Source organism: Sarcophilus harrisii, chromosome 2, assembly GCF_902635505.1.
Source record: "Sarcophilus harrisii chromosome 2, mSarHar1.11, whole genome shotgun sequence".
Lineage (NCBI taxonomy): Eukaryota > Metazoa > Chordata > Mammalia > Dasyuromorphia > Dasyuridae > Sarcophilus > Sarcophilus harrisii.
The window spans coordinates 90,016,533-90,034,149 of NC_045427.1; the positions used below are offsets into that span (position 1 = coordinate 90,016,533).

Below are 17,617 nucleotides of genomic sequence, written 5' to 3' on the forward strand. Positions count from 1 at the left end.
AGGATCTCTGCCAGGTTTATAATAATCTAAAAGTAACCAGGCTGTCCTATTGGGTCTAGTCACAATCTACTGTCTGATTGAGACACTGTAGCCAAAACACATACACTGACAATCGTGTCTCTGCTCCTTTGAAAAATACTTTACCAGAAAACAGAATGAGACTCAGAGCAGAGAAATGTATGCTAACTTTGGAATAGGGACTGGTTTTTACTTATGGCTCTGGCACTAATGTAACCCTGAAAACATTGTTCATTCTCTTTGGGCCTCAGTTTCCCTAAAAAATGAGGATGTTGGATTGGATGACCTCTGTGGTGCCTTATAATTCTAAATTTTGGTTCTTGTATCTATGATTATTGGGAAATCTGATGAATGAGGTGGATCTGGATGAGGGCTGCATGCATCCCCAGCAATAATCCTCAAAGATAGTTCACTTAGCAGAATGAGCAAGGGAAGAAAATTCTGCAAGTGATCAAGTAATTAATAGTTTCAGGGGCCATTGTGGGGGGGACACAATTTTCAATCAGAGGGAGTATAATAAATAAAAAAACTGGATTCTATGAGAAATAACCATAGTTTCATATAGAGAAAATTTTCTTATCTCCGGGTGTCAAAGATAATCCATGGTTTAAATGCATATTGGATGTGGACTCTTATAGTTAACCTGTTGCTATTCATTATAGTGTAATGAGAGGAGCTCAAAAAGTATGAATTCTAGTTTTACTTCTTTCATTGACTAGATGGCATACTAAAAAGAGTGTTAGACTCAGAATGAGGAAGATTTGAGTTTGAATCTTGAATTATCCATTTATTATTATGTGACTCTGGACAATTCATCAAACTATTTCTAAGTTTGGTTTTCCCATCTGTAAAATAGGAATAATAATAGCATTCAAGGTTGTGAGGATCAGATGAGATAAACATATTATATCAAGTGCTTTGCAAACTTCAGAGCACTCTATAAAAGCTAACTGCTACTACTACTGCTGCTGCTGCTGCCACTGCCACTATTATTCCTCCTACTTATATGTCAAGTTAGGCAAGTCATTGAACTTCATAGAACCTTGGTTTCCTTATCTGTAAAATAAGATCTAGCTGGTCTCCAAGGCCCTTCTAAGAAAATTTCCTTCCTTTTTAAGTGACTGAGCTTGTTTCTGACAAAGACTAAGAAATTATATTTCTTTTCTTTCTTTGCAGAAGAGGAGGGTGGAAAAGGGAAAAGTGTGTGGTACTTTGGATATAAAATCTCTTGTCAAAGATGGTTGAATTTGCTGAACTCCTTTTCTCTCTATTTTTAGATGATTTTTTAAATGATAGATGATTTTCTGTGTAGAAAACTGGGGAGGAACAAATTTGAAAATTGGGTGATTCAGAAATGGAATACATCATTAAGCTTTGTAAAAATAAATGATTCAGTAGAAGTTGAGGGAAAAGTCCCTTACCTAGCCAAATGCAATGTGCATAGTAGGTTCTCAATAAGTATCAGTTGAACTGAGTTGAGCAGAAAGTCCATTTTCCTAGCTGTTTGAGAGAGCTTTTCATATTCCCCTGGGGAAAAAACCTCAGATATTTAGAAAAAAACACTTTTACTTGGCAAACATGGTTGTCCCTAGAAGGTCATATGGGTATTCCAAATCTTAGTAGATAAACATGTCTGAATCCTCTTCTGTCCAAAATCCTATTTCTTTCTCTCAGATATAGCTCTCCTAAAAGTGCTGTCTTATTTTTTGTATTCACCAAAATTATGGTATAAAACTCGAAAATAATATGCAGTTTTAAAAATTCTATTTCATCCTTCCCTTTTCCTTGGGAATTTCATTTTACAATCTTCTTTTAGAGTACATTAAGAATCTTTTACCCAGCTATGTTCTTTGGAAAACTAAAGGTCAGAAGAAATGTAGAAAAAGGAGAACTAGTATTTACCAAGTCTCCAACAGAAATGGTTTAATTGCAAAATAACAGTGACACATAAGACCCAGGTGCCAACCACACAGCTGTTCCCTCAGTTACTCACAGTTCAACAGCATTCCGAGGGATGTCTGAAGGAATCTCGGTCACCTTGCTTTCTTGGCAGATGAAAACCCTGTCAGAACAGTGGCAGATTGGATGATGACATCCCAAGCCTGAGCCCAGGAAAACTAGTAAGGAGATCCAGGGAAAAGCCATGTTTATCTTTCCATCCACCCAATGTCTTGAAGATCTGGAGTTAGTTTATGTGGGTTTCAGTGGCTCAGCACAACTTCCTTTAAAAAAAATAAAAAAAGATCTGCCTTGAGAGCTGATTTAGGTTGTGACCCTTAAAAGGATGAATATTTCTTGTTGCCAGTTCCAGTTCCTGGGCTTTGCAACTATGTGCCAGCAGTGGTTTTAGGGGTAAGATAAGCTGCTTGTTTATCCCTTACTTTGTTTAAAGGTTCTATATGAGCCTGATCCCAAGGAAATAAGCAAATAGAACCTTGAGGAATGTCTGAAATAGTTTGCATATTTGCCAAATAGAAATGCTCTTCTCTGGGTTAGTTCCTCTTTTTCCTAAAATCACAATTGATTGTAAGGAAACTGAGATCCAGAAATTCAATGTGAGTTGCCAGGTCATGCAGAGAGATAAAAGCTAGACTACGAGTCCAGATCTCCTGTGCCTTAGGTTTTTCATACATTGGTCATCATTTAAGTACTCCAAAGGAGTACAGAGTAGCGAGCCAACTTTCAACTTCCAATACTAAGAAAGGGGCAGGGAGCCCCTTTTGACTAGTGTAATTCCAGTTTTTCCTGTGTTTTATCTGGTATGAACTTATACCACTAATGCATGGATTAATGTTTCTGAGCCCCTGCCTCAGTGAAGATACTAATATACAAAGATCATGCCTTAAAGTTGGATAAAGTGGTTGCCCCACTTTTTGGAAAACTGTTTGTATTCATTGTGTGTTCAGTCATTGAACTTATTCTGGATGAGATATGCTTTTTGCCAAGAGACCCAGCTTTGGATTTATGAAAACAATATTCAGGTCCTGAAAAAAGCATGATCCCCAAAGAAAGAATCAGTCTTTTCTCTCTCTTTCCATCCTAGAATAGAACACAAAAATCATGAAAATAAAATAAAAGGATGGCCTATGTGTATAGACTCCCCAAACAAATGAATAAGGACTTTTCTATAAAAGTATTCAGGAACATGAAAACCTTTTTCTTCTTCCTTAAAAGAATGCTTAAAATAAACATATTCACATGTGCAAGCTGACAAATAATTAAAACATGAAACAACAAACTATTTTTCTTTTGATACTCTTCTGGGATATTGATTCTTAAAACATTAGCACTTAAAAAGCTTTGTGGGACTACCAAACGATATTTTAACTTTCATCTTTGACCTGCATTGTCAATGTAACTCATAAATATAAATCTTTTGGCAAGCTGCATCCTGGCTTGGACTTTCTTTTTCCTTTCATTGGTAGCATCCTCCTGACAGTGGCAATAGTCTCCTCTAAGAAGGTGTTTAAAAAAATCACATTTTCCTGGAGTACCTGAACATAGACCCAGGAGCTTCCACATCTTAAATTCACTAAGTTGACACTAGGGCTAGAAAAAAAAACTATCTCAGGATGCTGTTCATTATTTATATTAAGGAAAAGAAACAAAGCAGAAGAAAAAAATAATTAGAAACTTAAGGTCCATTCTCAGGCTTGTCTGGTCTAATAACCTGTCCTGACTTCCATATGTATACCATTGATATTCCAGGGAGAAAGAAGGGAGAGAGCAAGAAAAGGTGGATTCTTTCCTCTTAAAATTCACCTCAGTTTCCCTCCCCCTTTTTTATATGGCATTCAGCTAGAAACAGTCCTTGGACTAGTCATGATTTTGCTACTATTTACTTACACTTACAGGTTTATAGACAAAGAGACAAGATATCAGCTATTTGTAGCTGCATCAAAGTATTGGGTTTTAAGCTCATCCTTTCTATCCTTAACAAAAGTATTCCTTGGTACATTATCAGTAGTTCCCAGGAAAACAAAGGTTCATATGCACCTCCAGTTCCACATGATTTTAAACTCTTTTTCTAGATCTCTATAATTTGAATTTTTTTCAATTCATGAAGCATAGAGATTGTGTTTTATTTGCACACATCTATTAAAATGGTGTTGTTCAGTTTTTATGAATCAGTCTTTTTTCTAAGCAATTGTAGTTGATAATTTAATAAATGATAATGATCCAGTTCTATTTTATTGGTTGACTGCTCCAGGATATTTTGATATCAATATTTATAGCATGAGGATTTGTCCGTCTGACAGTCTATCAAAGATAATGAATTTCTGAAGTATTAGTTTTATCTTCTTCCCCTCCCCCATCCAGTCATGTCTAGGTTTCTGGTAGGCACTAAATTTTTACATCCTGCAGTGATATTATATAATTCCAATTTTTATTATCTAATCCATACTGAATATTAATTTTAGGTTCCTTATAGATAACCCTTCTGCAATTTATTATGGAAAATATATTCTATTTGGAAGGTAAATGAATGATTACATTTGACAAAACTACTGGTATGCACCTTCTATTAGTCTTTACTCTTGCACTATGAAATAGTTCCTCCTTATTTCAGTTTTTTATATTTCCTTTACATATATTAAAATTTTTTCACTTACTGACTCCAAAGATATTTGATATTATTGAAGTCATTTTCCATGAGATGCTTTATTTGTGATATTGTTCAGCAGAAAATATATAGCTTGAGATAATTAACATGTACATTTAAATAATATATGTTAACAAAACAATGTAATCATGTATTAATATAATAATAATCATTGATATCTTTCTGCCTGGAACTGTCATATAATGAGAATGTACAGTTATATTTCTCACTTGTCACTTCTATCATCTGAAATCACATTGTCTACTTGACTCCTGTGAAGGCTCCCTCCTCTTTTCCTCGTTTCTAGTTTCCCTTTATTTTTTATCTTTCTCTATTAGATTATTAGAGTAGATGCTGTCTTGTTTTTGTGTTCTCAGAGCTTACCATAGTTCCTGGCACATCATAAGTACTTAGTAAATTCTCTAATTATGTATCTAATAAAATAGTTTGGTTTGATTCCTAATAATATACTCAATTCCCTTTTGGAAAGGTTTTAATAGATCTATAATTAGGCAGAACTATAATGGACTTTTATACTCTTTCTTTCCTCCCAAACATATACCCAATTGAATAAACTAGAAGCTTTCCCAATAAGATCAAGATTTTATTCAATATTGAGCTAGAAGTGCTAATTTTATCAATAAAACAATAAAAATTGAAGGAATAAATGTAGGCAATATATACTATATGTATTATTATAATATATATTACAGATGATAAAAGTAGTACACTTAAGACAACTCTAGAAAATCAACTAAAAGTAGTTAAAACAATGAACAACTTTAGCAAAATTGTACAATGTACACTAAACCCACACAAGTCATCAACATTTCTATATATTATCAACAAAACCCAGCATAAGAGATAAAAAGAGAAATTCCATTTAAAATAACTCTAGACAATATGAAATACTTGGGAAGACAAACACAAACTATAAGAACATAACAAAGAACTTTCCATACAAATAAAGACAGTTCTTAACAATTGGAGCAACATTAATTGCTCATACGTCAATATGATAAAAATGACAGTTCTACCTAAATTAATTGATTTACTCAGTGCCATGCCAATAGAATTACCAAAAAAATTATAGAGGTGGATAACAAAAACAAAAACAAAATTCATCTGGAAGAACTAAAGGTCAAGAGTATTGAAGAAATCAATAAAACAAAAAAGATGGATTTGTAACAGATTTTAAATTATGTTACAAACTGGTAATCATCAGAACAATCTGCTACTGGCTAAGAAATAGAGTGATAGATGAGTGGAATAAATTAGGTACATACTACACAGTATCAATTGAACACTGTAATCTACTGCTTGATAAACCTAGAGATCCGGGCTTTTGGGACAAGAACTTACCATTCAACAAATACATTAAGAGAGCAGTTGGGCAGAAACTAGACAAAAACAATATATTATGTTGTATTCAAAGTAAGATTAAAATGTGTAAAATGATCTAGACATGAAGATAATATCATTAGGAAATTAGAGGAGCATAGAAAAATTTGTCTTATATTTGTGGAAAAAAGAATTTATGACAAAAGAAGAGGTAGGCAGCACCATGGAAAGAAAGTAAAATGTATCATTTTGATTACATAAAATTAAGTCATCTGCAGAAACAAAACTAATATAGCCAAAATTATAGGAACAGAAGGAAACTGGGGAAAACATTTACCACAAGTTTCTCTTGCAAAAATATCATTTCCCAAATACATAGGAAACTGAGCCAAATTTATAAAAACAATATTTATCTACAATTTATAAATAAAGGATATGAAACATGCAATTTCTAGCAGAATAAATCAAAGCTATCAATAGTCACATAAAATGCTCTAAATCATTATTAGTTGAATCAATTGTGGGGTACCACCTCATACCTATTAGTTTGCTTACCTTGACAGAAAAGGAAAATAATAAATACTTAAGGGATGTAGAAAAATAAGTAAACTAATGCTCTTTTGGTGGAGTGGTTAACTAACCCAATCATTCTGGAGAACAATTTGTAACTATACCTAAGGAGCTATAAAACTGTGCAACTTTGACTTACTAATACCCTTACTAGGTTTATAACCCAAAGAAATTAAAGAAAAGGGAAAAGGACTTATATGTTCAGCAATATTTATAGCAGTTCTTTTAGTGATAACAAAAGAATTGGAAATTAAAAGAAATAGTCAATTGGGAAATAACTGAACAAGTTGAGGTATATGATTATGATAGCATATTATTGTGTTGTAGGAAATAATGATTAGAATGGTTTCAGAAAAGCCTGGCAAGACCTATATGAACTGATACAAAATGAAGTGAGCAGAAACAGGAGAATATTGTATACAGTATCAACAATATTGTTAGGATGATCAAATGTGAAAGACTTAGCTACTCTGATCAAGACAATGATCCAAGACAAATCCAAATGACCCATTATAAAAATTAAAAAGTTATTCACCTCCAGAGAAAGAACTTTTGAAATTTGAGCTCAGATTGAAGCATAATTTTTTCACCTTTTTCATATATGAACGTTAAAAATAAAGCTCAGAAATATACTCCATTTTTGCTCCTTTGTCCCCTTGTCCCCTTAAAGCTGCCCTTAACTCAGGCTATGAGTTTATATTCATTCATTTCATCTACTTCTTAAGAAAATTATTTTAAGAGTCTTTAATGGTAATATTGGAATCTTTCTCAGCTCCGCTATCTGTTCCAAGGTCTTACAGTGAGAAATACATTTGAACTTTATTTTTTAAAAAGTATCTCTTCCTACTCATTTCAGCTTTCAAGTTCAGAGGTTATCTGTAGGATCTTACAGAAAAAAATCAGATTTTTAACTATTTAAAAAATATACACAGTTTGTTACCTAATAATAAAATAATTATCTATTTTAGGCATGTTACATAAAATCTTAGTATGACAGTATCTCAATAAAAAGGCATTTCAAGCAAACATAGCATAAATGATCTACTCTAAAATTAGTATACTAATGAAAAAGTATACTTGGAAATGATATTGAAACAGTAGAATATGCATACTATTGGAGTACTCTTTCTTTTAGTTCAATCTTCAACATATCTTAATTCCCATTTGGATGATCAGTTTCCACACTCTCCCTTCTCCAATTCATCCTCCACAAATATTTTGTAATACACATAACTGGCCAAATCATATAGCTGCTCAGAAATCCAGTGGCATCCTGTTGCTTTTAGGACAGAACAGTACTCTATCTAATATAGAAGCTATCCACAATATGGCACCTGCCTACATTTCTAGCCATGTTTCTCATCATCTTCTTTTATGAACATTACATTTCTAGATAAAATTATATTTTATGTTTTTGCCAAACTTTACATTCCATTGCTTTTCTTTATCCCATCCTATAGACTCTTCCCCATTTGTGAAAAATCCTCTCTGCCCATCTATATTTTAGAATCCCCTAACTCTTGCTAACATGTAGCTCTTGAGCTACCACCTAAAGAAAAGCTCTTTGCTAATTCCCCTAGTTATTTGTATAGTGGCGAATTTGGATTGTTCCATTAAATCACCCAACCACTCCATTTAAACTAACTGACAAAAGATGTTATTCCCTGATAACTTAAACAAATGAGTTTTAAATCAATAAAGAAGAAGTGTGAATAATATGTGTACATCTGAAAAATCAGTCATTCAAAGATATTGCAACTAAATCAGACTAGAAGTTTCAGAGTGGTTTAAAGATAGTAGCACTCCTTTATGGGGATTGTATAAAATGAAGATTTGAGAAACTCTTTAGTGGGCACTCATTGATGCAAAAAAGCCAATGTCTATAACAAATCTTTATCTCATGTATAATATAGAGGAATAGAGAATTTGAATGTCTGGGAGACAAGAGGAGTGAGCATCTAGCCAAAACCTGAGAGCGCATCATTTATTAGAGAGAAAAAGAGTCCTGGCCTCCTTGTCCTTGCTCTTAATATCCTCTCCCCATCTTTGGATGGAGAAATAAATACCCTGTCGAGCAGTATCTTCATAAAGACCATAGGATTTGGGCTTTTTAACTATCATACCACCAGTGTCCCAGTGGCAGCAGCAGCTGAAAACAGTGTCTATTTATATCAGGAGTCAAGGAAAAATTAGACATATCGAGAAAAAGCACCAAATGTTTCTATAAGAAATCTAACATAAAAGCTACACCCTAGTTAAGGATAACTTTATGAAGGCATCCAACAATGAGGCTGTGTGAGTGATTCCTTTGCCTTTCAAAGCTGGAACCCACTTTGCACTGGACTTATGAATTGTAGCATTAAAAATCATTGCCCTCATCCTCTACCCAAAACTTTTAATGGTATCTCTAGAACTCTGAGGGCAGATATAGCTACTTAGATTCTGGAGAGTCAATCTGCCAGTGTGAATAGAGTCTAAGAAGATATCTTTATATCACATACCACACATGGGATGCTAATTTGGGATAAATTTTGGGTCTTTTATATTTGTGAGTATCTACCGGAGAGATTCTTCACCTGACATTTTTGTTTCAGGTTTTGTTTTGTTGAGTTTTTGTCTGTGGATACCCTTGTTTTTAGCATTTCTTGCTCTTTTGTTTTAGACCAGAAGTGTTCATTAATCAGTTTCCTAGTTTGTTTTCTTAGAAGTCCATCTAATTCCTTTATGATAACTTTTGCTTGTTTGAATGCTTATATACTAAGATCTGTTATGATATTATATATAGCATATTACAGGATATATGAGCAATAGAGATTTTGCATTCCTAAAATACTAGTACTTAACTGTTTACCCAGAACATATACATTTATGACATATTTTAAATGTTCATATTTTTCTTTTACTTTTAAGTAGTTTTATAGTGTTTGTAATTTGTAACATCAACCCAGACAGCTTGAATGAGACTGTTTTGAATGACAATTATGTAGAATAAAGTTTCTGTGCTGCCCTGGGAATCTCTGGTAATTAGATATATATGTTTAATTTTGTTGAGGAAACTGAAATCTCTTTGGGGGATTTTTTGAGGAAATTTTATTTATTATCCTGTTTGTGACAGTAAAAAGTGAGTGAGAAACCTTATTTGGATGGCTCTTGAAGTAGCTTGCCTGGCCTCTAAGAGATGACTGACAGCATAAGGATTCTTAGAGAGATTTTGATACATACTTGAAATATATGACACAAGCAATTATAGTAGTAAGGAAGAAATAATTACCTTTCCAATTTCATGGATGGGGAAGAGTTCATGACCAAACAAGTGATAGAAAGGATCACAGAAGATAAATTAGAAATGTTTATTATACAAAATGTAAACAATTTCACACAAATATAATGCAGTTAAATTTAAAATAGAAACAAGTCTCAGAAAAATGTCTTTGTAGTAATTTTTGATAAGGGTTTTATATGTAGATATATAAACAGTTGGTTCAAATTTATAAGACTAAGAGCCATGCCACAAATACCACATGGTCAAAGAATATGAAAAGGAAGTTCTCAGAGAAAGATAACTTAGCTATCAATAACCAACTTGAAAAAAATGCTTTAATCTCTAATAATTAGAGAAATGCAAATTAAATATAACTCTGAAGTTTCAACTCATATTCATCAATGATAAAAATGACAAAAGAGGAAAATGCCAGAAAAAACATAAAATGATACATTGTTCATGGAGTTGTGCATTGTTCTAGCCATTCTAGGCAAATGGAAAGCATTTGGAACTATACTCCCAAAGTTATTAAACTATGCAAACCCTTTCACCCATCTGTATTATTACTAGATCTATACCCCCCAAAGAAATCAAAGAAAGAAGAAAACAACTGATATTTGCCCAAAAAATTTAAATCAGTTCTTTTAATAGCAATTACAAATTGGAAAATAAGAAGATGCACATCCATTGGGTAATGGCTAGACAATTTGTGATATAAAAATTAGTGAGATATTATTATTACATCAGAAATCACAAAATTAACAGTTATAGAGGAAAGTGGGAACATCACTATGATTTGTAGCAGAGTAAAGTGAGCCAAACTAGGCAGAACATTTTGCACAATGATGACAACATTATAAAGAAAAACAACTTTGAAAGAATTTAGAACTTTTAATGATGCACAAAAAAACATACATACAGAGGACAGAAGAGGAATCATGACGAGCAAATCTTACCAGAAAGAGAAGGGTCTTAAAGTACCTAATCTCTCTGTCTCTGTCTCTGTCTATCTGTCTGTCTCTCTCACACAGTTATCAGTTATAACCATTGTGGGAAATTTATTTTGTTAGACTATATATATTTGTTATGAGTGTTTAAAAAGTGTTCTATGGGGAAAGACAATGTGAGGAAGAGATAATAATCCTTTGTAAAAATAAACAAATAAAAATGTTTTGCCTGCTTATTGGTGGACATACTGTATCCCCATGATTATAAGTTCTTAGTGAAAGCTCTTTAATTTCTACTTTTGAATCTTCCATGTCTAGAGCAGTGCTTATAATCAGTTGGCTTTTTATATTTTCTTTGAATTAAATTGAATTGGTACCAGTGATTAGTCAATGAAAGGTAGTGGTATGGTGGAAACAGAACTAGACTTGGAACTAGTAGAGGTCTAGGTGTGAATCCTGTGTATGCCCAATGATTATCATAGTATCTGGCACATAGTAGGTGCTTAATAAATGCTTATTGACTGTTTGATACTTACTAGCTATTCCAGGGAGGTTGATGGGAGTAGGTCACTTTGACCATCAGCAAAATGAAGATGATACACATAGTATTCGTTTACCAAGGTGTGATGATCAGATATAATTAATGCAAAATACTTTGGAAAACTTCAAATTTCATATACCATACATTATTGTTGTTGTTGTCATCATTGTTAATGTTGAAATCACTTCATAATAATTACTTATATATAGGCATTTTATCAACTGACTAATATATAAATCAAAAATAACACTAAATTAGAAGAAATGGTAAAAACAAAAAAAGACAATGTAGGGCATTATTGAGGGTATAACCTGACCTATTGAAAGAAGCTGTTGAGTTGTTGAAAAGAAAAGACAAAAAGTAAAGCTGTTGACTCTCCATATCACTACTTTTAGATGTATTCCACTATTGCAAAACACTTGCCATAACATTGCCAAGAGAGTACAGAGACTGATCTACATAGCAAATATTTGTTTTCCTGGCTAAGTGAAGATACTTGCTAGAGAAATGCAGGGCTGATTTAGATTGCTGGCTCTTTTGTAAAACTTTAGTTAGCATGACAATGATGGAAGTTTTGAAGAATATTACCACACAAAACAACAGAAAAATGGCCTAGGAGAAGAAATAAACCAGCAAGCAGCTTGACCTGATAGCCAACTAATCAAAAGCATCTCATATGAGCTTTATTGGATAAAACTGAAAGGGGACTGATAAACAATAAACATAAATATAACAGATTAAGGAGATTTTATAGTTTATTAGCATAATGTCCACAACACAGTAAGTGTCCAATGAAAGCTTGTTGATTGATTGATCTCTTCTCAATATTTTGGTACAGAAATCACAATATTTTTACTTTACCATCTCAGTAACTTTCGTGTTGTATCAGGATATAAAGAACACCTTTCAACGCCAAACAACATGAGCCACAAATTTGACCAAAACACATAAACTATATCAAACAACACAAAATTTTTAAAAAGGGATTGAATTTTAAGATTTCTTTAAAAAGGAAATTACAAAAGAAACAAAAAAATCATGATTGTTATCTATTTACAAAGATAAAGAAAGATAATAATAATAAAAACATGCAATCAGGATGACATTCATAACTACTGGCCCATAAGATTAATTTCTCATCTATATAAAATTTTTATGAGAATCTATGCACGCATTGTTGATATCCTTTCTAAAAACATGAGAAAAAAGCAGACAAACTTTGCAAAGCATTTTGTATAGCAGACTACCTCACATTAAAAAAACAATAACACAATAATTGAGGGAAATAAGGATTCTAAGACAAACAAAATACAATTAGGCAGAACAAAAATTTGTCCTAAAGGTTCTCTTCAAAATGTTTCATCTATTTGATGGACCTGTAATCGCATTGATGTAGCACAGTGGTTTTCATACCATTTTATACTGAAGACCAAAGAAATTTTTATCCATCAACATTTACTATGTTAATAATTAAACCTAAAAATCCCTATTTATTCACTTAAAATAATTAAAAAACCATTACATCTTAACATATATAAACATATGTTTATGAAAAAGAAATACATTTTCCAAAACACAAAAAATGAGGAGAGTGGTATTCTTTTACATATTTTTGAGACTATCTTTTGATGCCTGATTTAACAGAATACTTTTGAATTTTAATATTTGCTTTTGCATTCAGCCTATTATGACATGTTGTTTTGGTAAAAATATATGAAGAAAATGTGACCTTATGTTGATAAATAGTTGGAAAAGTTAAGAGTAATTTAATAGACAAATAACATATTAGTATTAACACAGAAATAGTTTTGACCTTGCAGATCTGGAAAGGTATCTGAAACACTCCATCCTGCCTTTGATTGATATAAAGACTCTCCAGTGATATAGGACTCAATTCATCCCTTCCATCTTATTATTTTGTACTTCTTTTCCATGTTCTTCTATCATTCTCCCAAAACACTGGGGCAGTTTTGTGTACTTCTTTTGCCTTGGTCTAGATACTAATGGAATGTATGTCCTTCGTTTAATACTCTTTTTTCCAAACTTAATAATATTTTATTTTGTCCATTTTCTTGTAAAGATACTTTTCAACATTCATTTTTGTAAGATATTGAGTAGCTAATTTTTTCTCTCCCTTTCTTCCCTCTCTTCTGCTCAAGACAGCAAGCAATGTGATTTGGTTATACATATATAATCATTTTAAACATATTTCCATATTAGTCATTTTGTGAAAGAAAATGCAGAACAAAAGAGAAAAATGGTGAGAAAGAAAAATAATTTAAAAAAGTGAAAGTTGTATGTTTTGCTCTGGATTTAGTCTTCATAGTTCTTTCTCTGGATGTGGTTAACATTTTTTATTGTAAGTGTATTGTATTGGATCACTGTATTACTGAGAGGATGTAAGTCTATTATACTTGATCACCACCCAATCTTGATACTATGAACAATGTTCTTCCAGTTCTGTTCTCTTTACTCAGTTCCAGCTCATATAAGGCTTTCCAGGTTTTTTAAATCCACCTGTTCATCATTTTTTATAGAACAATAGTATTCCATTGCATTCATATAGCCCAACTCATTCAGCTATTCCCAGTCATTCTGAGCTATATCTTGCCACTAGTCTCAAATGGTTCTGGAGGGGAAAGGTGACCTTGCACAGCCCTCCCTGATTTAAATCCAAATTCACTTGCATGTCATTGCATCATGTCGCTGATGTTATGGTATTCTTTGAGAATGAAGGACAAAACAACAATAATCGATTAACATGCAATTTCAAATTCCTTGATTTTAATTTCAAACACAAAAAGAGCTGCCACAAATAATTTTGCACATGTCTGTTATTTCCTCTTTTTATAAACTCTTTGAAATACAGACCCAGTAGTGCCACTGCTAGATCAAAGAATATGCATAGTTTTATATTTCTTTGGGTATGATTGGATCAGTTCACAAGTATACCAACCATACATTAGTGTCCCAGTTTTTCCAGAATTCATCATTTTCTTTTCCTATCATCTTAGTCAATTTGATAGGTGTGAGATGGTATCTTAGAGTAGTTTTAATTTGCATTTCTCACCAATAGTGATTTAAAGCATTTTTTTCATATTTTTCATCTGAAAATTTTAATTTTTTCATCTGAAAATTGCTGTTCATAGACCTTGACCACTCATCATTTTGGAATATGATTTATATTCTTATGAATTTGACTCAGTTCTCTAGAAATTTTAGAAATAAGTCCTTTTTCAGCAACACTGACTATAAACAAAGTTTCTCAGCTTTCTACTTTCTTTTAATCTTGGCTTCATTGTTTTGTTTGTGCAAAACCTTTTAAATTTAATATAATCAAAATTATCCATTTTGTATTTCATATTCTTTATTTTTATCACAAATTCATCATATAATTTATATCATATAAATTTATCATATAAAGATCTGATAGATAAAACTACCCCTTTTTAAAATAGACTGCTACTAAATTTCTTATAGTATTACCATTAATGTTTAAGTCATGAACCCATTTTAACCTTATTTTGGCACAGGGTGCGAGATATTTGTCTTTGCTTAGTGTCTGCCATACTGTTTTTCAGTTTTCCTAGCAATTTTATCAAATGGAGAGTTATTATCATAGAAGTTGGAGTCTTCAGGTTTATCAAATAGTTGATTTACTAGAGTTACTAACTACTATGTTTTGTGTACCTAACATATTCCATTGATCCTCCACTTCATTTTTTAGATAGTATCAAATGGTTTTTATGATTGACACTTTATAATACAGTTTTAGATCTGGTATGGTTAGGAACCTTCCTTTACATTTTAAAAATTAATTCCCTTGATATTTTCGCCCTTTTGTTCTTTCAGATGAATTTTGTTATGATTTTTTAACCCTATAAAATAATTTTGTGGCAGTTTGATTAATATAGTATTGAATAAGAAGATTAATTTAAGTAGAATTATCATTTTTATATATTAGCTCAGGTTATCTATGAGCAATTGATATTTTTTAATTGTTTAAATATGGCTTTATTTGTGCAATAATTGTGTTCATATAAAACCTGAGTTTGTCTTGACCGGTAGTTATATTATCTATAGTAATTCTGAATGGGATTTCGCTTTCTATTTCTAGCTGCTGTGCTTTGTTAGTAATATATAGAAATTCTATGATTTATGGGGGTTGAAGTAAACCCCCATAAATCATAGGAGTTCTATGTATATCATCATATCATCTGCAAATAATGATAGTTTTGTTTCCTCAGTGACTATTCTAATTCCATTTTTGTTTTCTTCTCTTACTAGTAAAGCTAAAATTTCTAGTAAAATATTAAATAACAGTGGGGATATTAAGCATCCTTGTTTTACACTTGATCTTATTGGGAGTGCTTCTAACTTACATCAGTGGCATTTAAGGCTTGCTAGTGATTCTAGATAGGTATTGCTTATCATTTTAAGGAAAACTCCATTTATTTCTATGGTCTCTAATGTTTTTAATGTGAATCACTGCTTTTTCAGCACCTATTGAAATAATCAGATGATTCTTTTAGTTTTTTTGTTAATATGGTCAATTATGCTGATAGTTTAAATAATATTGAACCAACCCTTTTGAAATCCCTTTTGGTGACAAATTTATGTAATCTCTTTGTTGATATTTTATTTAAAATTTTTGCATTGAAATTCATTAGGGATATAGGTCTAAAGTTTTTTTCTTTGTTTTGGGTCCTCCTGGTTTAGATATCAGCACTGTATTTGTGTCATAAAAGGAACGTGGCAAAACTTCTTTGCCTAACACATATGCACCAAGTTATTATAGCATCCAAATTCCTAGAGGAAAAGTTAAATGAGTTATATGAAGAAATAAACAGCAAAGTTATAATAGTGGGGGATCTTTACCTCCTTCTATCAGAACTAGTTAAATCTAACCTCAAAATAAACAAGAAAAGACTTAAAGAGGTGAATAGAATTTTTAAAAAGTTGGAGTCCTAAAAAGGGCATGAGAATGAACACTCATTTTCAAAATCATCTCCTTTATAAGACACAGAGTATTTTTAAAATCTCAGATCAATATTATGAAGATGCATAATAAGATTGCAAACAAATCCTTCTTGATAGCATGTTTTTGCTTTTGTAATATTCTTAATATTTTTTTTATTTCCTCAAATAAATCTAGTGAAAATGCATTGTAAGAATGTAGACCACAGCCAAGGCTTTATATTGAATGGAGACATCGTGCCTACTTCATCTCATTCTCCTACTACTTTCTGATCCCTATTGTAATATATTAAATTCCTCTTCACATAATAATCTTTCAAATATGAATAGAAATATTTCATTCATGATCCTCCTAAGGTCATAGGATCATAATATCATAAAATTATACTGCAAGGGTCCTTAAGATGACATTTTATCAAACCTCTTTACTTTATAAATGGAGAAATTTTAGCTAAGATAGCTTAAGTGACTTGTTAAAGGCTACTATGGTAATAAAAGGTAGAATGGGAACTGAATTCTGATCTTCTGACAGAAATTTCAAAGTTCTTTCCACTATACCATACTTTCAATTTCTTCTTCATGCTAGATCCATATATGATGTGGTTTTAAAGACTTTTCCATTTAACTTGCACTATGATTTTTTTTTACCAGCTTGTCAATATTCTTGTTAAAATAAGTCTAAGAATTAAATGTACTCCAAATTGGTCAAACCAGGGAAGCCGGTACACAGTGAGAAACACTCAGTTCTATGGTCTAAGATGCAATGCCACTCTTAAGATAGTCCAAGTTTGTTGAGTCATTTTTTAGTCATGTCTGATTCTTGATGATCTCATTTGGAGCTTTCTTCACAAAGATATTGGAGTGGTTTATCATCTCCTCCAATTCATTTTACAGATGTGGAACTGAGGCAAAGAAAGCTACATGACTTGCCCAGTGTCACATATCTAGAAAATGTTTGAGATCACATTTGAATTCAGGTCCTTCTGATGTCAGGACTGGTACATTATCCATTGTGCTATTTACCTTCCAAGTCCAAGACTATACTAGCTTTATTGGCTGCAATATCACACTGATAACTCATAGAAAGTTTATAGTACCCCACAGATATTTCAGCAGGATTGCTCTTGAGGCACACTTCTCACTATACTCACTTATGAGGTTAATTTCAAACCTTATAAGGTTTGTCATCATGAGATTGTCAAAACAATCAATTATATTGCATACATTTTGTTAAATTTAGTGCCTGGAACAGAGTAAGCATTTAAAAATGCTTTTTGACTGACTGAAGTATTTATGCTATTATCAAGGGAGGTTTTCTCTCCAGGACTGCAAATCACAACTCATCTATGTTAATCCAT

At 32.1% G+C, this 17,617-nt stretch overlaps 1 protein-coding gene across 1 annotated transcript in view; it reads right to left on the bottom strand.

Annotated features, from left to right (window-relative positions):
* Window positions 1–2,593, bottom strand: part of FSHR (follicle stimulating hormone receptor) — a 229,042-nt gene extending 226,449 nt beyond the window's left edge. The window contains exon 1 of the mRNA XM_003758290.3: window positions 2,012–2,593. Within this exon, the coding sequence (XP_003758338.1) occupies window positions 2,012–2,163 (152 nt within the window). The 5' untranslated portion in view covers window positions 2,164–2,593. The remainder of the gene's footprint in view (window positions 1–2,011) is intronic.
* Window positions 2,594–17,617: the final 15,024 nt, after the last annotated feature.